This window comes from Hypanus sabinus, chromosome 3 (assembly GCF_030144855.1).
Source record: "Hypanus sabinus isolate sHypSab1 chromosome 3, sHypSab1.hap1, whole genome shotgun sequence".
Taxonomy (NCBI): Eukaryota; Metazoa; Chordata; class Chondrichthyes; order Myliobatiformes; family Dasyatidae; genus Hypanus; species Hypanus sabinus.
The window spans coordinates 68,144,100-68,169,395 of NC_082708.1; the positions used below are offsets into that span (position 1 = coordinate 68,144,100).

The 25,296-nt window shown below is 42.3% G+C and overlaps 1 protein-coding gene across 2 annotated transcripts in view; it reads left to right on the plus strand.

The window, feature by feature from the left end:
- The first annotated feature begins 10,666 nt into the window (after window positions 1–10,666).
- naalad2 (N-acetylated alpha-linked acidic dipeptidase 2) overlaps window positions 10,667–25,296 on the plus strand; it is a 110,827-nt gene continuing 96,197 nt past the window's right edge. For both annotated transcript variants that reach the window (XM_059964601.1, XM_059964602.1), the window contains exons 1-2: window positions 10,667–10,795; window positions 11,059–11,164. In XM_059964601.1, the coding sequence (XP_059820584.1) occupies window positions 10,711–10,795; window positions 11,059–11,164 (191 nt within the window). In that variant the 5' untranslated portion in view covers window positions 10,667–10,710. The remainder of the gene's footprint in view (window positions 10,796–11,058; window positions 11,165–25,296) is intronic.

Sequence of the window (25,296 nt, forward strand, 5' to 3'; positions counted from 1 at the left end):
TAAAGATTTGTGATTGTGGTGAAAGCAGTAACCTACCATGTCTTGAAGAGATTCCATCGTAATAAGGAAATGTCAATATTTGTCAGATTTTAGACTATACAGTACAATATTGTCTTGATATGCAGAATAGGAGTTTCAAACTATCTATAATTTTTTTCTAAAATGGTGGCTGTGCGTAAATGTGTGCTGCCAAGTTGACATTTGTGTTGGATTAATAGAAATGTGGAAATGCAAATATTAACATTTGTTCATTAACTATAATTCTGCAATACACATAAGAATCACCTTTAGTTTTAAATATTGCTATTTTTTTACTGATCTATAATTTGAAAGTTGTATGAAGTTGAGAAATACTGCTTACAAATAGCTATCATTTTTTTGAATTGCACAGTGAGTGGATTGAGGCTAAGCAAGCCAAAAATAGTTTACATATGTTAGCAAATGTTACTGTAAAAGAGCTACTAGTAGACTATTTAGAACATGTAACAGCAAATGTCCTTAAATCTTTGATCAATGTTCTTCAATCCCCATATAGAAATGCTTCCCAAGAAAATAGTAGTATTTTGAGGTCTGACTTAAGCAGTTAAATACTGTGGCAAGAACTCTTGAAGACTCTAAAATCTTCAAATTTGTAGCATTTTTCAATCGAGCCTTGGCAGCATATGTGCATTGGTTTGTACCAGCCAACCCAATGATGTGGTTAGAAAGTAAAATTGGTTTACATGACAGTCATCAAGATTGATGAGAACTACAAGTTGTATCCATGTTCTTGGAGGTGACTTGTGTTATGGATTGCATGACTAAGTTATGCCCACAATTCCCAGATGGAAATTCTTAGACCTGATATCTGCCAAGCATCTATAATGCTACACAATGTAGTTGCCATTTCACTAATCCTGTATGTAAAGCACATTATTGTGTGCAATTGTTGTATTATGGGAAGCATGCAGAGGCTTTGGAGAAAGTAAGATGATATTTACCAGATGTTGCCTGGACCGGAGAGTATTAGCCATGAGGAGATTTTGGAGCATGGGAACAGGTCGTTTGGCCTGTGGTGCTGTGGTGAACTCATTTAACTAATTAATCACTTCTGTCTGCATGTCCAGATACCACCATTCTCTGCACAATTATCTGCCTGTTTAAGAGCCTCTATTTTCTTCCACTACCACATCTGTCAGCGCATTACAGGAATCTGCTGTTAAAAAAGGGGAAAGAAAACTCCCTGCACACTTCCTTGAACTCACACCCCCCGCCTTAATTCCATGCCCTCTATTATTAGATATTACTACCCTGGCGGGGGGGAAGAAACAAGCTGACTATTCTTGCTAAATTTCACAAACTTCTATTCGGTCTCTCAGCCCTTCACATCCAGAGAAATCCTGTCCAGCCTTTCCCCGTAGCTCATGCCCTTTAATCAGGGCAGCATCCTTATAAACTATTGTTGAAGCTTCTTCAAAACCTCAGTATCTTTCCTATAATTGAGCATCGGGAATTGCATGCAATACCCCAGATGCAGTTTAACCAGAATTGTAGAAAGATTCACAATACATTGTGACTTTTGAATTCAATACCTTGACTAACAAAGACAATCTTTTGAACTATCCACAATGGCATCAATCTTGGTATAATCTGCAGTTCTTTAACCTGCCCTTTCAGGTTTTCATCCAAGATATTTGTATCACATAGTAAAGGTCTCAGTATGGATTCAGACATAATGTAGGATATTTAACCTCTTTCCTACCCCATTTTAGGTTGCCACCTGCTTTAAGGTGACCACTGTCATCTGGTGCTTAATAAATATAAGGTAATGTGCCTTAATGGTGTACATCAACTCCAGTCTCCTGGCCAACTTCAACTCATTGCAATTGATCTACGGATGAAACAGGTCCAAAGGAAGAAATGCCACCTCCCTAGCGCTACATTTCTAGAGCATCTGGACTGGCAAATGCCCATGATAAACTAATGTTTATTGACTACAGCTCTGGTTTTGATATTCCATGTGAATTCATCTCCCAAATTCCTGGACCCGAGCTTCTGGATCCCTGTCTTCCTGACCAACAGCTTGCAGTCAGTACCACTATTATTCTCAAACTGGTCCCACAAGGTTGTGCCCTCAGCTCCTTACTCATTAAACATTCATGACAGCATGGCCAGATTCTGCTCTAACTCCTATGGGCTTGTATATAATACCACCATAGTGGGCTGAATCTGAAGTGTACAGTAAGGACAACAACCTTTCTCAAGGTCATTCAAACAAAAGAACTAGTCATTTCCTACAGGAAAAGGGGTTGGTGTGGAGATGCAATGGACATGGGCCTGTTTACATCAGTGGTGCTGAGGTCAAAAGGTTTGAGAGCTTCAGTTTGCAAGGAGTGAATATTACTAAATAGTTTGTTCTGGTCCAATCACATTGATGCCACAGAAAAAAAAAACAGTGCATCAAGCATCTCTACTTTCTCAGGAGGCTAAGGAAATTTGGCATGTACCCTTTGACACTCATCATTTTATATCGATGCACTAAAGAAAGTATCCTTTCCAGATGGCTGCAGCCCAAGTCACTGTGGATCCCATGCATCTTAATCTTCTGGTTGAGGCTACTGTGAGGGATCTTGTCAAACATCTTAGAAAAACCCCTGTTCTACTTTCACTGATCGCCACCTTCAAAAACAATTAGCTTAATAACCTGCTCTGCACAAAGCCATACTGGTGGTTACTCATCATTGCATGCATTTCCGAATGCTTATAAATGCTATCTATCCCTGTAAGGACCCTCTCCAATAGCTTCCCTATCACTGACATGAGATTTGATAGAGATAATCCTGGAAATTATAGACTATTTGGATAAGGTTAACTCCTCTCCAGTCCTCTGAGACTTCTCCAGTGGCTAGAGAAGACATGAAAATATTGGTCAAAGCCCCAGCAATCTCATATTTTACACCTCTCAGTAACCTAGGGTACATCCCATCAAGCCTGGTGACGTGTCCACCTTAATATTCTTTAAGCAACTCAACGATGCCTTTATCTCAACTGGCACATTAACACACTCCACACTGATCACTGTCTTCTACATCCTTCTTGGTAAATACCAATGTAAAGTACGTGTTTAGAACCTTGCCCATATCCTCTATCCAAGCATATGATCCCTCCTTTATTCTTGAATGGTCTTAACCTCTCTCTATCTCCTTGCTCTTAATGTATGTATCGAATATCTTAAGATTCCCTTTACTTATACTTGCAAAGGAGATTTCATGCTCTTCTAATTACCTTGAATTCTTTTCTAGCTGCTTTATGGTTCTTAAGGGCTTCATTTGATTTTAACTTCCCAACCTTTATGCTTTTATTTTCTTGACTAAGTTCACCACCTCTCTTGTAATCCAAAGTTTCATTACCTTGTTGATCTTGTCCTCCCTCATATTAAAAGCATATACAATAGCAATGTTTAATGAACAACTGTACTCTGTGCAGTTGGTCTTTAAACACTTTTCCCATGTCAGAGGTGGACTTGTCCAAAAACCTGTTTTCAATTAGTTCTTCCTCATTTCTACCTAATACTTCTCTAATTTGACCTTCACCAATTTAATACTTTTCTACATGAATCCTTATCAATTCGTATCCTTATTCATAGCTCCATTAAAACATAAGACAGAATAAGCTTTGATTGTTTTCTATGGAGTGTTGGAAGCTGAGGGATGGGGCAAACTAATGAAAATGAATTAAGAGATAATGTCAATTAAAAGGGCATAACTTTAAGATGAGAGGGTACTTTTAAAGTAGATTTGTGAGGCGAGTCACTGACAAGGAAGTACTGGAAGCAGGTACAATAGCAATGTTTGAGGTTTTTAAATATGAACAGCCAGTGAATGGATAATTGTAGACCACATTGTAGACAAATGTGCATTTAAATTGTCATCTTGGGCCACAGAGCCTGTTCCTGTGTTGTACTGTTCTATGCTCTAACTATATGAATATAGTGTTCTCCTAATTATTTCTACCAAATTTTTTGCTCTTTATGGAGGCTCTTCATCATATTTTTACTTCCTGAATCCTACATCAATGGACTAACTTGCACCAGTTTTTTCTCAAATCCTACTCTCAACAAAGGAGTAAAAGTTCAAAGTACATGTCTGTTGTAATATACATCCTTGAGATTCATTTTCTTGCAGAAATCACAGCAAATACAAGAAACACAATCGAACCAATGAAAGACCACACCCAATAGGATGGATAACAGTCAATGTGGAGGGAGAAAAACAAACTACAAATACATAAACAATAAATGTCGAGTGTATGTGATGAAGAGTCCTTGAAAGTGAGTCCATAGGCTGAGGAAACAGTTTAGTAATGGGGCAAGTAAAGTTGTCCCTGATGGTTGAGGGGTAGATTTCAAGTATAAAGCAAGTAGAGCAGGGGCTAATCACACAGCCTGTGATGTATCTGCGCTGAAGAAGATTATGGAGGAGATGTTGCCAATCTGAATGGACTGGTGTTTGCAAGTGACGAGATCAAAGATGGAATTGTACAAGAACGTATTGAGGCCGAGGACTTGAAACTTATTGATTAGTTTTGAGGGGGTTATGAATGCCAAGCTATAGTCAATGAAAAGCACCCTAATGTATGCTGCTTCACTATCCAGATGTTCCAGGATTGAGTAAAGAGCTAATGAAATGGCATCTACCATTGAATGGAGTGGATCTAAGTTGCTTCTCAGACAGGAGTTGACATGCTTCGTCACCAACCTCAAAGATTTCACTACAGTGGATGTAAGTGCTCCTGCTTGATGATCATTGACTCAAATTACCATGTTTGCCTTAGGCACTGGTATAAGTGAAGCAGGCAGGTACCTCAGACTGTGGAAGTGAGAAGTTAAAGATCTGTGAACACACCAGCACAGGTCTTTAGCATTTGCCCAAGTACCCCATCTGGGGTGGATGCTTTCTGTGAGTTCACCATGTTGAAAGATGCTCTCATGTCAGCCTTGGAGACTGAAATTACAAGATTATCCGGGACTGTGGGAGTTTAAAAAGGTAGGTTGTAGGAGATGACAGCATTCAAGACCTGTCACAGCTGTTGAGTATCCTGCAGTGATTCGTATTTGGTCTAGAATTGCCACTTCGTACATGAGGCGGTTTTCAGAGATCATACTGGACCTCTTGTATTTAACCTGATCACCAAACCTGGATGACACTGATTAGGCACCTCAACAGATTGCGGATCTCATAGTTCATCCAGGGCTTCTGGTTAGAGAAGACTGAATGATATTGTGGGGACACACTTGTCTATGACTGTTATAAAGTTTTTGACATCCGTGTTGAATTTGTTCTTCGAAGTCTTTGAATGTGGCCCAGTCTACCGACTTGAAGCAATCCTGTAGCCATTTGTCAGCCTCCTGCAACCACTTTTTTGTTCTTATTTCTGGAGCTTTGCTCTTTAGCCTCTACCTGTATGTAGGTAGGAGGAGAGCAGCTGATTAATCAGATTTCCTGAAATGTGGTCAAGGCATGGAAAGTTAGGCTTCCCAATCACAGTTTATTGTGGCACTCAATACATCGAGAGTTTGCTTAACATCTGCTATTCTAGAGCATCTCCGGCCTATGGTTAGGCCACACTTAGAGCCCCTCCAGTTCGCCTACCAGCCCCAACCAGGAGTTGAGGATGCCATTGTCTACCTGCTGAACCATGTCTACTCCCACCTGGACAAGCCAGTGAGCACTGTGAGGGTCATGTTTTTTGACTTCTCCAGTGCGTTCAACGCCATCCGCCCTGCTCTGCTGGGTGAGAAGCTGACAGAGGTGCAGGTGGATGCTTCCCTGGTGTCATGGATTATTGATTACCTGACTGGCAGACTACAGTATGTGCACTTGCAACACTGTGTGTCAGACAGAATGGTCAGCAGCATTGGGGCTCCACAGGGGACTGTCCTGTCTCCCTTTCTCTTCACCATCTACACCTTGGACTTCAACTACTGCACAGAGTCTTGCCATCTTCAGAAGTTTTCTGATGACTCTGCCATAGTTGGATGCATCAGTGAGGGAGATGAGGCGGAGTACAGGGCTACGGTGGGAAACTTTGTCACATGGTACGAGCAGAATCATCTGCAGCTTAATGTGAAAAAGACTAAGGAGCTGGTGGTGGACCTGAGCAGGGCTAAGGCACCGGTGACCCCTGTTTCCATCCAAGGGGTCAGTGTGGACATGGTGGAGGATTACAAATACCTGGGGATATGAACTTACAATAAACTGGATTCGTCAAAGAACACTGAGGTCCTTTAACAATGGCTGGACAATGCTGAGGATGTTCTACGAGTCTGTGGTGGCCAGTGATACCATGTTTGCTGTTGTGTGCTGGGGCAGCAGGCTGAGGGTAGCAGACACCAACAGAATCAACAAACTCATTCGTAAGGCCAGTGATGTTGTGGGGGTGGAACTGGACTCTCTGACGGTGGTGTCTGAAAAGAGGATACTGTCCAAGTTGTATGCCATCTTGGACAATGTCTCCCATCCACTCCATAATGTACTGGTTAGGTACAAGAGTACGTTCAGCCAGAGACTCATTCCACCGAGATGTAACACTGAGCGTCATAGGAAGTCATTCCTGCCTGTGGCCATCAAACTTTACAACTCCTCCCTCGGAGTGTCAGACACCCTGAGCCAATAGGCTGGTCCTGGACTTATTTCCACTTGGAATAATTTAATTATTTATGGTTTTATATTGTTACATTTCTACACTATTCTTGGTTGGTGCAACTGTAACGAAACCCAATTTCCCTCAGGATCAATAAAGTCTGTCTATTGATGGTATGTAAACTGTGATCAGGATCATGGAGGAAAACTCTTGGTAAGTAGAACAGGTAATCATATGTTCCAGGTTGAGCAAACAAGAGTGTGACAAAACTAATTAATAATAAAACTCAAACCCTTATCTTTTGCCTTCTCCAAATCAACAGTCTGATTCATTGAGTTTATCAATAAGTTCTTAGGTCTTAATGTGTTTGCCAGGTCCGGAGTGAACTGTTTCTGTGAAACACAGAAATCAGCAATTCCACATTTCTCTCCTATACAGCAATCTTGCCTTAGTACTGTACCTCAATCTTCTCTAGCTATTACATTTGCTAACAAGATAATGGATTGAGGAAGTTTCATTCCCTGGTGTTCAGTCTGGCTTGGTGTTCTCCCCTCCTCCCTCTCTTTCGTCCATGGTCATGCACCTTAGTCTGCTTAAAGATGCCATACTTGCGAGCTTGAGAGTCAAGTTCTCAGAGTTATTTAAAAAAGCATGAAATCACTAGTTTATTAAGATGGTACATTGCTTAAAGGGAACTTACATACAGGCTGCAGATTGCAGTAAGAGTAATTCATAAGTGTATTTAGAAGTTTTGCAGGCAGCTCACAACATATCATTATGGTTCACTGGCACCATATTTTTTTTTACAAAAGATGGAAATATTCTTTTTTTGACACCATGTGTTCTTGCAGTTTTGGTTATGGCATGAAATATTTAGAGTCTAGCGTTTGAGTACAGAATTGGCCTGTCTATGTGGGCAGCTGCTCAACCTAGAACCTTCCGTCGTTCATTAAATACCAGGGAAATGAACATACAAGTTTCCAATGCCAGAAGCAAACGTGTGCTATATAATGCAAATTGAGCAGAATGAAGTGCATAGATCTGTTAATTGTATTGCTGCTACTAAGGGTCTGATTTTGGACACATTGAACACAGTTTCTAAATTTTGTTCTGAATATGACTGTTTGGAATGAGGTCCAGGGCTTTTGACGTTGCTTCATAACTATAGTTAAACTAGGACTACATAATACCAAATTATTCCAAAGCAATTTGCTGACTAAAGATTACTCCACAACCGAGGAAATAAATTTACTGCTGTTGGGCACAGCACTCTTGTAGCAAAACTTTAAACAAAATAATTATGGCTATATTACTAGTTTCTAATCAAAGGCAAACAAAAATAGATGTCTACATCCCAAGCTGTAGAGCTTTGAAGTAAAAGCAATTTTGATTATTTCAAATACACCTGGGAACAGGGCTTTTTGGTGTAGTATCTTTGATAGGTATTTCAGGAATTATGTTAACTTGCATCGTTTGAAGACATCTTTGAAAAATATCAGTTTGCTGTTGTACTCTGAGGTAACAGGACAGGAATCTGCTGTCTCTAGCATAGGAGATGAGCAATTTCTAGTGACTATCTTTAGGTTTAATGCATCTTCTAAACCTGTTATCCACTTTCATCTATTCAACACCAAGGAAACACAGGCTTGTTGTAGTAGTTGCTCTTTAATTGACACCACAAATATAGTGCAATAGTTAATTACATAGTTCAGTTTTTTTAAAAAGATAATAACAACCCACCAACCTTAAGCTATCCTTAATAGTTAATAGATACATGCATCAAGATAAACATAATTTGTCCTAATATTATTGCCACACCATGGATTTTTATTTCTGTTTTTCCAAAACCATCTGCAGCCAGTTGATCCCTGTAGAAAGGTCAATAATTAGCAACTTTCTAGTTGAAGACAAACTTTTAGTAGTCTATAAACTTAAAGATGTGTACGTACCACAAGACTTGGTATACTGTGCAATCCTGGTACTTATTGTGGGCTTGTTTTGAGTTTTATTTATGATCCCTTGCTGTGGATGTTATTTTATGTATAGCTCTCAGACATTGGCTGTGTTTATTCCAGTTTACCTGCTAATGGATATTTGTCTCTACAGGCTCTAGAAAGGACCTCTTTCTAAAAGATTCCATCTGACTTCTATTTTCCTGACAAAATAGGATTACTCCTTAACAAGTTCCAAATTTAGATTATTAATAGAGTTCTCTTTGCTGTTGTATCCTATTCCAGAGCTCTAAGCTAATGCTTATGTTCTTTCTTGCAAAGGTGAAGATTTGTCTTTTGATTGTCTTGGCGGTGCTGATTATGTATCTCAGTATTCTTCATGTTCATTATGGGTGTGTCAATATGAGAAACTGGGCAAAATCTGAACTGCAGGAGTATTAACGTTGGGCAGAGAGTGACCTGTTAGGTATCTTAGCAATGTGCTGTTTGAATTTGGTGGGCATTCATGCTGATCTTGGCTACTGGTTCCAGTTTATCTCATCAAACAAATCTTTCTGGTGCATTTTGTGTGTGTTATTGATTTCTATCTCATCAGCCATCTAAGTAACAAGTTATCCACAATGGTGTGTAATTACAACAGTGGAAGAGCGCTGGCCTTGAAGGTTATAGGCATGGGCAATAATGCAGCGGCGTAACTTGTAGATCTGCAGAATGATGTATCCCCTCCCCCATTTAGAGGCACAGCCCCGTGTTCAATGCTGACCTTAATCTTGGGGGTGGCAGTCTGTGTGCATTCCTCCTCATGCCTCCCTGTGATCATATAGGTTTGCTCCCACATTCTTGGATGTGCAAATCAGTAGGTTAAGTTGATTGGGGAGAGGGGTTGGAGAAGAGTTGTTAGAATAGTATTAGTGTATGGTTAGTGTAATTGGGTGATTGAAGGTCTGACTGGATTCAGTGAGTTGGAGGACCTGTTTCAACGCTTGTATCTACAATTGTTATCTGAGTTATTAAGAACAGAAACAGACTCTTCAGCAACTCATCCATGCCAACCACGTTGCCTACTAAACATTTGCCTCCACCTAGTGCTCTGAAAACTTTCCATCCGTACACCTGTCTATACTCCCTTATGCTATCTAAATTTTCTCAAGTGTTGTAATTGACCTGTCTCTACAGCTTTGTTTGGCAGCTTGTTCCATGCATTTACCGTGTTCCATATGGAAACATCTCCCTTCAGGTTTCTTTTAAATCTTCCCTTGCTTATGTTTTATAACTTCAAGACATTAAAGTAATTCAAAGGAAGAGGCACGCACGTACAGATGACAGCGTCATGACTTACGCAGTTCGCGTGTTTAAACATGTAACCATAATGAATTATTTAAATAAACAAGAATGCTTAAATACGTCCACACACACCAGATTACTCAAATATTACTGAAATATTTAATACAAAACCCTCACCTTAAATTTACGCCTCTTAGTTTTAGACTCTCCTACCGTGGGGGGGGGGGGGGGGGGGAGGGGGCAGTGACATGATGATCATTCAATTTATCTGAGCTATGCCCACTACTCCAGCTCTGAATTGGTTCAAATTAAACACTCCATTAGGAGTGTTAGACACCAGGTTCACAAACAGTTAACACCTCTCTTGAACCAAAGTGGCAGCTTCATTCAACTTCACCCGCCCCATCTCACAACTCATAGACACACTTTGAAGGACTATTCATAGCATGTTTTTGATATTTATTGTTATTTATTTTTGTATTTGCACAATACGTTGTCTTTTGCACATTGGTTGAACGCCCAAGATGGTGCGGTCTGCTATTCTGGTTACTAGTCTATTATGGATTTATTGAATATGCCCGCAAGAAAATGAATCTCAGGGTGGTTCGTGGGGACGTATACGTACTTTGATAATAAATTTACTTTGAATATTCATTTGTATTCAATATCTAAGGGACATCTGAGTACTTTTTTTATTTAAGGAATATGCAAGCTGAGCAATTTGTGCCGAAGATTTAAGTATGGCCAACATTCCCGTAATCTCTCGCAGAGTTTCACGAGGTAGTGAATTGCTCCCAGCACTTCTTCGCTCAGTCTTGGCTTTCCTTCAGCGGGGAGAAGTGATAAGACAGTCATGATGAGGTCGGGAAATGTCTTGTGCAAGTGGACGCGCAGGTCGTTGATATTTTCCGCTGTCTTCTTTGTTGGATTTCTAATAGGTGAGCAAGGCGTATCAAATAATGTGAGCAATTTCTCCGGAGGCCGCTGCAGAGGGCCAGACCGACTTGAAGTTTGCGATTTTGGTTTTAATTAGACCGTTATTTGTATAACTCCTAGTTAAACCATGAAACATCTGCATGTTGTTAAGTGCATTTTCTTAACTACTGCCTGAGCCCGCTTCGAAGTTTAATTATAAGCTATAAATTAAATCTAATTGAATCAGATTAATTTCGTTAACTGAATTTGTAATTTTCTGTTTAAGGATGGATTGGTCGACCGTGTACCCACTTCATTCCGGTGAAAAATCGAGATATTCGGAGCAAATTGCTGCATGAAATGCAAGCTGAAAACATCAGAGCATATCTCCGGTACGGCTCCCAATTCTTCATATCTTTCCCTGTTTCCACCGATTTAAGTTGTTACAAAATTGCTATCTTTCAAAAAAGTGTAAGCATTCTCTTTACAACAATAAATCTTCCGCTTTCCCATCCCCCTGCCCCCCGCAAAAAAAGGCCCTTTTACCGTGCATGTGTGTCTGGGGCCACGTCTATTGGTTTAGTATGGGTTTGTCACAGAAACTGTCTAACTTTGGTCCATTTTCCATGTGCACCTACATGGATTAGGGTTCTCTTTGCTAATAAAGATTTCTTGATCTCATCATCCACATTTACCTTATTCCATAAATCGATCAAATGTTTTAATATAAGAGATTCTTTCTTTTCCCATATCCTTTTGGATTCCCATTTATATATAAAATCTTCTGGTATATTTTCTCCTATCTTGTTTTCTCCTATCTCTATTCTAATCCACGCCAGTTTTTCTTCATCAAAAAAAGATGCAATAAATCTAAGTTCATAAAATCACAAAAATCTTGACGTTTTAATAAAATTGACTTAAATCTCCATCTGTAAATCAATTCCTCCTTATCCATCATTATCATTGTCATTATCAAAGGGGAATGATCTGACAATATTCTCACATTATATTCCACACTTTTCACTCTATCCTGAATATTCATTGATAATAGGAAAAAATCAATCCTTGAATAAGTTTTATGTCTATTTGAATAAAATGAATAATCTCTTTCTCGGATTAATTCTTCTCCACATATCAATCAAATTTAAGTCTTTCATCAATGATAAAGTTAGCTTTATTACTTTTGATTTTGTAACAGCCTTAGTTGACCTATCTAGAACTGGGTCTAAACAAAAGTTAAAATCGCCACCTATTAATATTTTATCATGTGCGCCAGCCAAATTCAAAAAAGCTTCTTGAATGAATTTTGCATCATTTTCATTTGGTGCATAAATGTTCATAAGAGTCCATAATTCTGAAAAGATTTGACAATGTATAATCACATATCTCCCTACAGAATCAATTAGTACATTTTGTATTTTAATTGGTAAGGTTTTATGAACCAAAATTGCAACTCCCTTCGACTTTGAATTAAATGAAGCTGCAATAACACTTCCAACCCAATCTCTCTTTAATTTCTGCTGTTCTGTCTCTGTTAAATGTTTCCTGCAAAAAAGCTATATCTCCTTTCATTTTCTTAATATATGTTAAAACACTCTTTCTTTTCACAGGTCCATTAAGCCCATTAACATTAAAACTTAAAAAATTGGGTAAATTAGTCATTCATAATATCTTGGGGAATCTCTTTAAAATTCTCCATGTTGGTATGTGCCTCGGGGGGGGGGGGGGGGGGGGGAGACACATACCAGTCATCCAGGCAAAAAAGAAAAATAGAAGAAAGATAGATAGTAAATAAAAAAAAAATAACAAAATACCCCCCACTAATGTTGTGAATGAATAGAAACACAACATTACCCCCCTCTGTTTTACGGGTCATGGCAATAGCCATGATTACACACGTGAATCCAGCAGCAATCGATCAGAAGCTCCTCCAGCTCCCCCATAACAAAAAAAATGTCCGACTTAGATTAGTACAATACAATTTTTTACATCAATTATATATTACACCACAAAAAAATAGATTAAACCCAAATTTATCTGACCAATGTTTCTGATGTAATCAAGAAATCTGTACTTTTTTACATTCTACTTGGTCTTATTTTAAAATTCAACCTTTTTGGATAAATCTAAGACTTTTACTGGAACAAATTATTGGAATACAATTTCCACATAGCCCAATATTATTTTTATTAGGCGATATTGAAGGGATAATACTGAAACCTAAATTGAATAAATATCAGAAAAAATTTATGAAAATTGCATTGGCAGTAGCCAAAAAAGCTATTGCAGTTACTTGGAAGTCAGATTTATACTTAACTATGGACCGTAGGAATAATGAAATATATAGCTGCATTCCACTTGAAAAAATTACTTATAATTTATGAAATGGTTATGATATATTTTTGAAAATTTGGCACCCCTATCTACAAAAGATAGGACTAAATATATAGGTCCTTTGAAGATAAAATTATTAGTTATTTGGGGGAAAAAATAAAGATATATACTAAAGTTATTTTGAACTCCATGGAGCATGTGGGGATCCTCCGATATCCAGGCAATCCTTTTTTTTCTTTTTTTTTCTTTTTTCTTTTTTTAGACAGGGATGTTAAGGGGGGAAGGGTCAAGGGGAGGGGGGAAGGCTAATATTAATTTTCATTATTATTCTATTCATTTTATGTAATTCTCTTAAAAATGTAATAAAAATATATTTTAAAAAAGTTACGTTGCAAAGACGCACTGTCTGCGTTGTGAATTTAGTACAACAACGTGGAAATACTTGAGAGGGAAAACTGTGGGGACCCTGTCTGCTTGATCCAGGTACCACAGCTTGGTGGAACTAAGTTTGGAATCTTCTCGTCCTGATATTTCGTCACAATATTGACCCTTTAATCAGGGGCTTGCAGCGGTTAGGAAGGGAGCAGAGAGGCATTCTCGTCATTACTTGTGTGTATTAAACTGACTGCCAAGTGCATCACCCAATGGAGCTATGGTGGGTGGTGACTAAACATATTTGAGACTCAGATATAGATCAGAAAATTCCTCAAGTGATATGGGGTCATTTCAGGAACGTTATGTGAAAATATAGCATAAATTGTGATTATGTTGGATGGTAGAGCATGGGAGGTCAAATTGCTGCCTTGTTTCTTGCCTTCTGTCAAATATGAACACCCGTTTGTGAGCTCTGCATTACAACTTTGGTTCTTTATTGACTTCATAATGTGTTTGAAAAGTAATATAAAAATAAACCTCTTTCATATGTACTATATATGTAATCTATAGCACTGCTGACCAGGACACAAGAACAAAATAAGAATCTGATTACTGAGCAGAAGATACTTCTATGTATGTGCTGGGCCCAGGATAAGACCTCTTATATGATAATGCCAATGAGTTTAAAGCTGCTGACCCTCTCCATTGCCAATCCAGCAATGTAGACTTCCCATTCTTGAAGTCAACAACTAATAGTTCAGTTTTACTGATGTTGAGTGAGATGCTTTTGTTGTGGTGCCTCTCAAACAGGTGTTCCCCATCCATGATTTGTTCATCAATAGTGGCATTGGAACTGTACTTAGCCACATGGTCACGTGTGCTAAGAAAGGAATACAGGGGGTTGAGGTGCACCTGTGTTGATGGTCAGCAAGGCGAAGATGTGGTTACCAATCCTTACTGACTGAGGTCTGCCAATGAGGAAGTTGAAGATCAAGTTGCAGAGGGAGGTACAAAGGCGCAGGTCTTGATGTTTGATAATGAGTTTGGAATGGAAGCTTTGTTTCATTGTCAGGGAATCAAGGGGAATTATACTGGTGTGGCAGATGGTTTAGAACTGAACAATCAGTTATGATATTGTAGGCATGGGATGTGGGGATACATATAGCTTACACCTGTAATACTTGTATCTTCTTTTGTAATGTCTTAGAGGGAGCTTTGAAGTCTCAGAGCCTCAGGTTTTTGGCTCCTGGTTCAACTCCTGCTTTCTTGCCTCCTTTTTGTCAGCCTTCAGCTACAGTGTCAATTCCACGTTCTCTAACACCTCTTTTTATTGGAAATCTTGGCTTGGAGTAAAAGCATAGTTTCCCTTTAGAAATTGTATTTTTGTCCCAATTTGTTACACAATAGCTTCTATGGTCATATTGGCAGTTTCCAGTAAATGTAATTACATGACATGGGCAATGGAGAAATGTAAGATTAATTGGGCAAATAAAGTGCATAAAAGGCCTAGTTATGGATAAGCTTGAGGTTGCATTGAAGACCAGAAGATCATGAGGGCTGCAAATGTTCATTCAGTATCTCTGTGGAAATCCTATCAATTAAATAAAGAGAAATATTGCTTCCTCATTATGCTCATTGTTCAGAGGTAAACTATAACAGAGCAGTACAGCATAGAATAAGTCCTTCATTGCCTTTTTCCACTCCACTCCCCCCCCCCACCCCAGTCTGTGCCAACCTAAAATAATTCCATTTGTTTACATGTCCCATATTCCTTGATTCCCTGTATGTACATCTGTTCGTCCAAACATCTCTGATATTTGTATCTATCAGCTACCCCAGCAGTGTATTTCAAGGCATCTCATACCCTGAGCTTTGAAAATTAATTTGCCTTGTGCATCTCCTTTGAACTTTTTCCCCTCTGACCTGAAAGCTATGCCCTGTAGTATATGTCCCTTTTTCTTTGAGAGTTTCTCCTCCCAGAGAAAAAGGCCCTGAACTTTCACTCCATCGATGCTTCTCAATTTTATAGATTTCTATCGGGCCACCATCAGCTTTGTAATGTGGGGTGGGGGGTGGTGAGAATCAATTTCCTGCTGCTGAATTGTCATTTATTAAGACAAATTTTGGTGAGCAATAACCAGGTCTTTATTTTGTATTCATTAATAAGGCAACTGTTACTGTAGTATGATTGTATTGACAGTTCCTTTCCTCGCCCATATACTGCTTGACCCATTGTGTTCTTCGGTGTTCTCTTCAAATTCTCTGCATCCTTTTTATAGTGAAGTGATTAGAACTGCGCACAATAATCCAAATGTAGTCTAACCAAAATTCGACATTGCTGTACTGTGGCTCAGCAACTTTTATGCTCAATGGCATCAATTAGGTCAGACTGCCAACTGTCCTCTTTACCACTTTATCAGGAAGATTTTGGTTTGCACCCCCACGATTCCTCAATGTTCCTAGGGGTTCTATCATTTATAGTATGTGTTCCTCTTGTATGCCTAGGGAAGTCTGTCATCCAAACCTGGTCTGGGCTACCTGTGACTCCAGATGTAACGAAATGTAGTTGATTCTGTTCAGGGGCATTTGGGATGATCAATGAATGCCAGCAATCCTCGTCCTGACAAAGATATCTGGTTCACATTACTTGAGCTTGAGGGTGAACTGGTTGTCTTAGAGCATTTCTGTTAGTTTTAATGCAAGCTATTTTATATACATGATGTTATTAAATAGCATTTCTAATATGACAACATTTTCAAGGCAAGAAGCAGCCTGCATGTAGTGATCTTGTAACAGAGAAGCAAAGGGTTAGTTAAAGAACTGGGAATTTAGATGTCTCTTAAGGTTAAGGAGATAGAAAGGCAAAGAGTTTAATGAGTGTGGCTGTGTTCAGCTGGGGATGGAGAGGAGGAGTTTTAAGGAGACAATGTGGCCAATAGTGCTGAACATTACAAAGAAGTTGAAAACGATAAAAGTAGTTGGTCTACCATGTGATGGTGCCATTTGTGGCTTTGAGTGGAGGGCTCAGTACTGTACTCTGGTTTTCCACCCTCCCCCCACCTTCTTTATAGGGCACCTGCCCCCTCCTCCTTTAGTCCTGATGAAGGGTCTCGACCCAAAACGTTGACTGCTCCTTTTAAAGGATGCTGCCTGACCTGCTAAGTTCATCCAGCTTTTTTCTACGTTTTGGTTCAGTACTGTAATTGGATGGGAAATCAGTTTTTAAAAAATCAATCATATAGGTCAAGTGAAAATAAGCCCAGGTTTGGAAAATGACATGGACATGGACTGTGGAGAAAGGAAGTGCATCAGGAATAGGTCTATAGTGAAGTGTAGTTTTTTGTCAGATTTGACAAAGATGGACATACCTAAAAACCCTTGTCGATATAACATGTGGGGGTTGTAAAAGGAAGTTCACTGCTTGACTATTTGAAGGAAACAATAAGAATGAGTCTGCAAAACTATAAGCGATAGTCCATGGGGGGGGGGGGGTGAACACTAGTAATTTTAAGTTGATGTGGATAAATAATGAGGTAAATTGGTATTAAAGGATGTTACTATATGACATTTCACATATGAGGTGTCATCCACATCTGTTACAGGACCACACAAAATTTGTAATCCTGGCAGTTATTAGGGCAGGTAACCCAATGTTCTGTCAAGAATCTGTATTTGGAATAATAAACAATTATTCAGAGCAATATAAAAGATTGAAGACATGCAATTAAAAATTGGACAAGAGCTACATACATGTAACACCCTGGTAAAGGTTTTATTACTAATGTTGTAGGGTATTTCTGTAATGATCTTTCTGTAGAAGCAGTGGGTTCTGCTGGCAGTGTTTGGGTTGTTGTTAAAAGATGAGGGATGTGTAGGAATGTGTGGCACCCAATCAGGAGAGTGCAACTGGGAGATGATTCCAGAGAATGCTGGGGGAACAGGTTTTTGAGACGTATGCTGAGGTGGGACGAGGTCTTCGGTGGGAGATGAGAGAAGATGCTGAAGAGAACAGGCTGTAGGATTGGATTGTCAGTTGCAAAATGTGATTCGATGGAGCCCAAGGTGCAGTGGTCTACTGAGGATCGATGAATATGGCTTTTGGAAGATGCGAGTCCAACCAGTACACATCTGATTAATTATAATGGGCTCTTTTTATTTTTGTTTTCTTTACTAGCTCTTTGGTTGAGTTAACACTCATAAGTATACTTCCTTTGTAATTGTATGCAGTATGTGATCTGTTATTTCTTGCCAATGGACGATTGCAGGGGGCAGTAAATCTCACAGCATTCACACAAACTAGGGTTTGGGTGGGCGAGACATCCCAAGCTCATGGACTTGGCAGCACCAAAACCCAAGACATATACACCCTAGATGTACGAAGCCTGAGAAAGGTAGGTTTCCTCGCTGCAGAGTCTGGTAGCTGTTACAGAGAGGCTAACGAGCCATTTCTAGAGATGCCCAGTTTCATTGTAGGGGCTTCATCTTGGATTGAATTTGTTGAACGCTGTGTGATTTTTGTAAGAATTGATTGTGGGTTTGTGTTTCAGCCTGTCTTCAACTATTGTCTAGGAAAGTGATTAAGATGCAGGGATTGAGCTTTGCTGCAATTGCTTATAACTACTGCTTATGTTCTGAGCGGGGTGCATATCTGCAGCCTAAATGAATTGTTAGAGTTTTAAATACTATTAGAGCATTAGGAACATTGAGGTGGGTCGAGGTCCTTTTTTGGTGGAAGATGGGGAGAGAAGACACTGGAGAGAACTGGTGGTAGGATTCAGTCTGGTGGGAAAACACAATTCAATGAAGCCCAAGGTGCGGAGGTCTACCAAGGGTCAGTGAATATGGCTTTTGGAAGATTTGAGTTCCAACCTGTGCACATTTGACTGTTTAATTATAATGGGCCCTTTGTTTTTTTTTTCTACTTTTCTATACAGCTCTTTGGTTAAGTTAACATTTATAAATATACTTTTATAATTGTATGCCATGTACGATCTGTTATTTCATGCTGATGGATGATGGCAAAGGATGGTAAATCAAACAGCATTCACACAAACTGAAGTTTGGGTGGGCATGACATCCCAACCTCATGGATTTGGTACAACCAAGTCCTAGATGTATGCACACAAAAAGCTTGGGAAGGGTGAGTTTCCTTGCCACCGAGTCAAGCGGTTGTTACCGAAAGGCTAACGAGCCGTTTCTAGAGATGTCCAGTATAACGGGGTTTCATACACAAAAAAAAATTACTTATTCTACAGAAATGACATTGGCAGTTGTAGCAGATATTCCTCCGCCTGTTTTCTGCTCAGAGCTCTTTTGTCCAGACAACTTCAGAGGAAATTTGGAATGCACTCTACTGGTGACACTGTGGGAGAGGCTATTGTTCAAAGGGAAATTAAAAAAATATTTTCTGAATTTCATTTTGTACAAAATCTGGATGCATAATATGATTTTCAGTAATGTGTTGCGGATAAGTAATTTGTTTCACTGTTGATTGCCTTAGCAATAAATAAAAGGGAGGCAGGTTCTAACAGGGTGGCCATTTTGAGAAAAGCTGCTTTGAAGTAGAAGTGCTATTTGTGATTGAGGTGAAAGTTTTAGTGAACAACAGACTTCAATGAGCAGGGCAAGCAGTGGCAACTTTCTGGGGGGGGGGGGGGGAGAAGAAGAAGAAGGCCCTTAACTCTGAGTGGAGTCATCGGGACGCTGTGGCTTTAGTAGGCTTTCTTGTTTTTATGAGGCCAAGTTGCTAGCTCAATGCTCACCCAGTACGGCTGGAAAGTGCAAGGGAGCCGGCTGGATTCAAACTCAGGAGCCTTCGCTCTGAACTCTGGCGCAGATGCCACTACGCCACCAGCCGGCCAACTTTCGGGAAAGTGTTTGTACTTTTTTTTCCCCCTAAGTCTATCTCTTTATTAAAGGGGCAATAATGTTAGATAGTGGAATGGTGACATTCAATATGGTGCAATGAAGTTGCGACTATTTGCATGCAGCTCAGACAAGAAACCTCAAACATTCCTGTTTAATACAACTATGGCTGAAATCTGCAGTCATGGCCTCGGATCATTTTAAGATGTTTTAAAAAAAAAAAAATCCATCAATATGCAAAGTCGATGAACCTTAAGTACAGTTCCCCTTTAAGAAAGCAGAAGCAAAGATGCCATGCCTGCCTACATGTTCAATTGAAATGCAGAGGCTTTAGACTTTTACTCCTGACAATTGTGCTGGTGTGGTGAACTACATATACCTGTCTGGACACACCCCCCCCCCCGCCCCCCCGCTGACTGCTCCTGTGGCTCCTCCCACAGACCCTGGTATAAAGGCAATTGGAGACACAGCCCCGGCCTCAGTCTCCAGGATGTAGCATGGTGGTCAATTGCTGCTTGTTCGTTCTTCCAGTCAATAAAAGCCTATATCTCGCCTCACGTCTCAGGGAGTTATTGATGGTGCATCAATTCTATTGACTGGAAGTTTTAAAACATGGAAAGTATTTTACGTCTGGAAAAATTAGACTCGGACCCTCAAAACTCAGAAGCAGCTCTTGCCTTTGAACTCTGGCTTGCATGCTTCCAATCATACTTGGAGGAGGTTCGTGCGACTGAGCCCACTATTATGCACAGAATTCTCCTTTTGAGGGTCACCCCAAAAGTTTACTCACTTATCAGGGACCTGCCGACCTACCAAGGGGCACTGGACGCCCTCAAAAGACAGTACCTGTGGCCGGTGAACACCGTCTACGCAAGACATCGCTTAGCGACGTGGCGACAGCGACCTGATGAATCGAGCGCCGAGTTTCTTCGATCCCTACAGACACTTGTGCAAACTTGTGACTGCAAAGGTCTGACGGTGGAACAACATGCGGAGCTCCTGGTACGAGACGCCTTCGTTACGGGGATCAGGTCAGTGTACATGCGCCAGCAGCTGCTGGAAAATGCCGATCATACCTTGCGCTCGGCGATCAAGACAGCCGACACGCTGGAGGCTGCTCTGCACAATGCTGATGCTGTCCAGCTGCGCGATCCCCTGCCGGTCCCGTGGACACCTCAGACCCTGCCACCTGTGAGCGAATTCACCAACGCTGTTGCTGCCAGTCGCGATCCACGAACTCCCTGAAATCGACCACAGCTGCTGACAGTCGCAAGTCCTCACAGTGTTACTTCTGTGGACTCAAAGCGCCCCCGAAAACACTGCCCGGCGCAAGAAGCGACCTGCTCCAGCTGCAGGAAGAAGGGCCACTTCGCCAAGGTCTGTAAGTCTGAACCACGAGCGGGGTCGGGCAGCGCTGCGAGTGAGGCATGGGGGCCGTCATCTTGTCTGTCCACCTCGTGCGAGGCATGGGGGCCGCCATCTTGCCTGCCTGGATGGGGGCGGCCATGTTTGTCGGCACCACCTCGCCCCGCCCCCGACCTACCGGTGCTTACTGGGCACCAAGACGGCAGTTCAACTCTGGCCTCCGTAACCCTCGACCAAAGCGCCCCACACCAGCTTGCAAGGTCAGTGATGGACATCCTGGTGGAGGGGCACAGGAGTAGCTGCCTGTTTGACACGGGCAGTACTGAGAGTTTTATTGACCCGGACACGGTGCAACGCTGCGGACTCGTGACACGGCCGGTAAGCCAGAGAGTCACCATGGCTTCTGGGTCGCATTCCACAGACATCCGGGTGGGTTGTGTAGCGACATTGGTGGTGCAGGGCACAGAATATGGGAACTTTGCACTACTGGTCATGCCTCAACTGTGCGCGCCTGTGCTATTGGGGCTGGACTTCCAGAGCCACCTCGAAAGTGTGACTATGGCATATGACGGGCCCCTCCCACCACTCACTGTCAGGAATCCTCAGTTTTGTGGGACTTCGTCATATACCCCGCTATTGACCAGACACACACACCAACCCACACATCCCACCCAGCACCATGCTGACAGCTGCGCTACTGACACCACTTGCAGCCTCTCCACTCTCAAGATCCCTCCCCCACCGCTGTTTGCCAACCTGACCCCCGACTGTAAACCTGTGGCAACTAAAAACAGGAGGTACAGCGCGGGGGACAGGGCCTTCATGGAGGGGATCATTGAGCCAAGCACAAGTCCTTGGAGGGTCCAGGTGGTTGTTGTTCGGACTGGGCAGAAAAATAGGATGGTCGTGGACTATAGCCAGACCATCAATAGGTTCACGCAACTTGACGCGTACCCCCTACCCCGCATCGCGGATATGGTCAACCAGATAGCTCAGTACAAGGTGTACTCGACAATAGATCTGAAATCCGCTTATCACCAGCTCCCCGACCGCCCCTACACTGCTTTCGAGGTGGGCGGCAGGCTCTATCACTTCCTGTGCGTCCCCTTCGGTGTCACAAATGGTGTCTCTGTCTCCCAGAGGGAAATGGACTGGATGGTGGACCAGTGCCAACTGAAGGCCACACTTCCCTATCTGAAATAATATCACCATCTGTGGTCATGACTGGTCGGATCACAACGCCAACCTCCAATGATTCTTCCAAGTGGCCAAAACCCTGAACCTTACTTATAACAGGGACAAGTGTGTGTTCGGAACCACCCGACTCGCTATCCTTGGGTATGTCGTGGAGAACGGGGTCATTGACCCTGATCCCGACCGTATGCGCCCCCTGTTAGAACTCCCTCTCCCCACCACCCTCAAAGCCCTCAGACGGTGCCTGGGCTTCTTTTCCTATTACGCCCAATGGGTCCCCCATTACGCAGACAAGGTAACTGGTCAAGTCTACCACATTTCCCCTCTCTGCCAAGGCCAGCGTGGCCTTCAGCTGCATTAAAGGGGTCATTGCCAAAGCAATGATGCATGCGGTGGATGAGACCATTCCCTTCCAAGTAGAGAGTGACGCCTCCGATTTCACGCTGGCAGCTACCCTCAATCAGGCAGGCAGGCCAGTAGCATTCTTTTCTCGTACCCTTCAAGGCCCTGAAATACGGCACTCCGCGGTGGAGAAAGAAGCCCAGGCCATAGTGGAAGCTATTAGGCACTGGAGGCACTATCTCGCCAGCAAAAGGTTCACCCTGCTGACCGACCAGCACTCAATTGCGTTCATGTTCAGCAACCAACAGCGGGGCAAAATCAAAAATGATAAAATTTTGCAGTGGAGAATAGAACTCTCCACCTACAACTATGACATCCTGTACCGGCCTGGAAGGCTCAATGAGCCCCCTGATGCCCTATCCCGGGGAGCGTGTGCCAGCATGCAGCTCGACCAGCTATACGCTCTCCATGCACATCTTTGCCACCTGGGGGTCACCCGATTTTTACCATTTTGTGAAAGCCCGGAACCTGCCGTACTCCGTTGAGGACATCAGGACGATGACCAGGGACTGTCAAGTCTGCCCTAAGTGCAAACTGCACTTCTACCGTCCTGAAAAGGCACAACTTATCAAGGCCTCCCGCCCCTTTGAGCGACTGAGTGTTGACTTTAAGGGCCCCCTTCCCTCCACCGACCGCAATGTCTACTTTTACAACATTATCGACGAGTACTCGCAGTTCCCCTTTGCTGGCCCCTGCCCCGACACCACTGCCACGTTCGGCATAAAAGCCCTGCGCTAGCTCTTCACTCTGTTCGGATATCCCTGCTATATCCACAGTGATAGAGGGTCCTCCTTTATGAATGACGAGCTACGCCAGTACCTGCTGGCTAGGGGTATTGCTACTAGTAGGACCACGAGCTATAATCCCCAGGGAAATGGACAGGTGGAGAGGGAGAATGCCACAGTGTGGAAGGCCACACTTTTAGCCCTTAAGTCGAAGGGGTTGCCAGTCTCTCGATGGCAGGAGGTCCTCTCTGAGGCACTCCACTCCATCCGCTCTCTGTTAGAACGTCCACCAATGCCACCCCTCATGAGCGCCTCTTTTCTTTTCCCAGGAAGTCTGCCACTGGGACCACCCAATTGGCTTGGCTGACATCCCCAGGGCCAGTGCTGCTCCGGAAACATGTGCGGAGCAATAAATACTCCCCGCTGGTAGAGAGGGTTCACCTACTACATGCAAACCCCCAGTATGCCTATGTGGTCTTACCTGATGGGCGGGAGGACACGGTCTCCATCCGTGACCTGGCACCCGCAGGAGCAGCAGACCACTACTCCGAACACTCCACAGTAACTATAAACCCTGCACCCGAGGTGACACCGCGCACACCAAGCCCTACACAGACTCCTCATGACACTCCTATACCGGGCGTCTCGCACGCGCATATACCAGGCGCCTCGCACATGCGTGAGGGATCACTGACGCCTAGTGGGCTGACACCTCCAGTTAGGCCGGAACCAGCACAACCACCATCTTCGGTGCAATCACCACTGGGACCTGTGCAATCACAGCCAGTGCTACGTAGATCACAGTGACAGATTTGACCACCTGATAGACTTAACCTGTAAATATACGTAAGAAATTTCACCCCATGGGGACTCTCTTTTAAAACAAAGGGCGGGGGTGATTGTGGTGAACTACATATACCTGTCTGGACACGCCCCCCCCTGCTGACTGCTCCTGTGGGTCTTCCCACTGACCGTGGCTTCTCCCACAGACCCCGGTATAAAGGCGATTGGGGCCTGAGCCCTGCCCTCAGTTTCCAGGATGTAGCATGGTGGTCAATTGCTGCTCGTTCTTTCTTCCAGTCAATAAAAGCCTATATCTCGCCTCACGTCTCAGAGAGTTATTGATGGTGCATCAGCTGGTGAATATTTGGACTCTGGAAAATAAAATTGAAGACCTCAGCAAGATTGCTGTACCAGAGGGACATCAAGGACGACATAGTTTACTCCATGGAAACATGGTTCATGGGCGCCATTTTGGATGTGGCAATGTAGCTCGATGACTTCATCATTCTCTGCAAATACAGGATAGCTCAGTCTTCTAAAGGCAGAGGTTGGGGTATGTGCTTTATGATTAACTCATCGTGGTGCACAAATATAGCAGCTTCTGTCTCAGTCCTGCTCACCCAACCTGGAACATCTGGCAGTCAAAGGTCATCCTTTTTATCTGCTAAGGGAGATTTCCGCCATTATCTTGGTAGTGGTGTACAGTCCACCTCAAGCCAGCATCAGGCAGACTCTGGAGAAACTGAGCACTGTGATCAGCAGGCTAGGAACTACGCACCCCGATGCCTTCCCTATCATTGTGGGTGATTTCACCCAAGCCAGCTTGAAAAATTCTCTGACCAAGTACTACCAAGATATCATCTGTGGAAATGGAGGAACCAACACACCTGTCTGCTGTTATATCACCATCGAGAACGCTTACCCTGCCATACCTCACTCACATCTGGCTGTACTTCTGCTCCCAGTGTATAGGCAGAGACTAAAGACTGCAGTGTCAGTGGTGAAGGTCAAGAAGATGGAGCAGTGCATATAGGACTGCTTTGAGTCAGCGGACTGGACAATATTCAGGGTTTCATCTTCGAGTGTGAACAGATGTGCCAATTGTTACCAACTTCATCAAAACCTATGTAGATGAACGTGTGTGTTAAATAAGTGGGTTATGACTAAAGAATCAGTGGCTGGGGTTGCTTAGCTATTACTGCAAGGGTGTTTATTTGATACAGTACATCAAAAATCAAACTTAAAAATTAGTGAATAATGAAAAAATCAATGCCAATATTTACAAAATGATTTCTAAAAGAAAACGCAATAATAGCTCTGTACTTATTGTTGAGTTTGAATTCACAGCTCCTATCTCTCTTACTGAGGGCGATGGGTTCCTTTTTTTAGGCATGAGGACATGTCATCTTTACCAAAGTTAACTTGACTATACATGAATTAAAATATGATGCACCCCACAATGTAGCTACAGTCATATTATT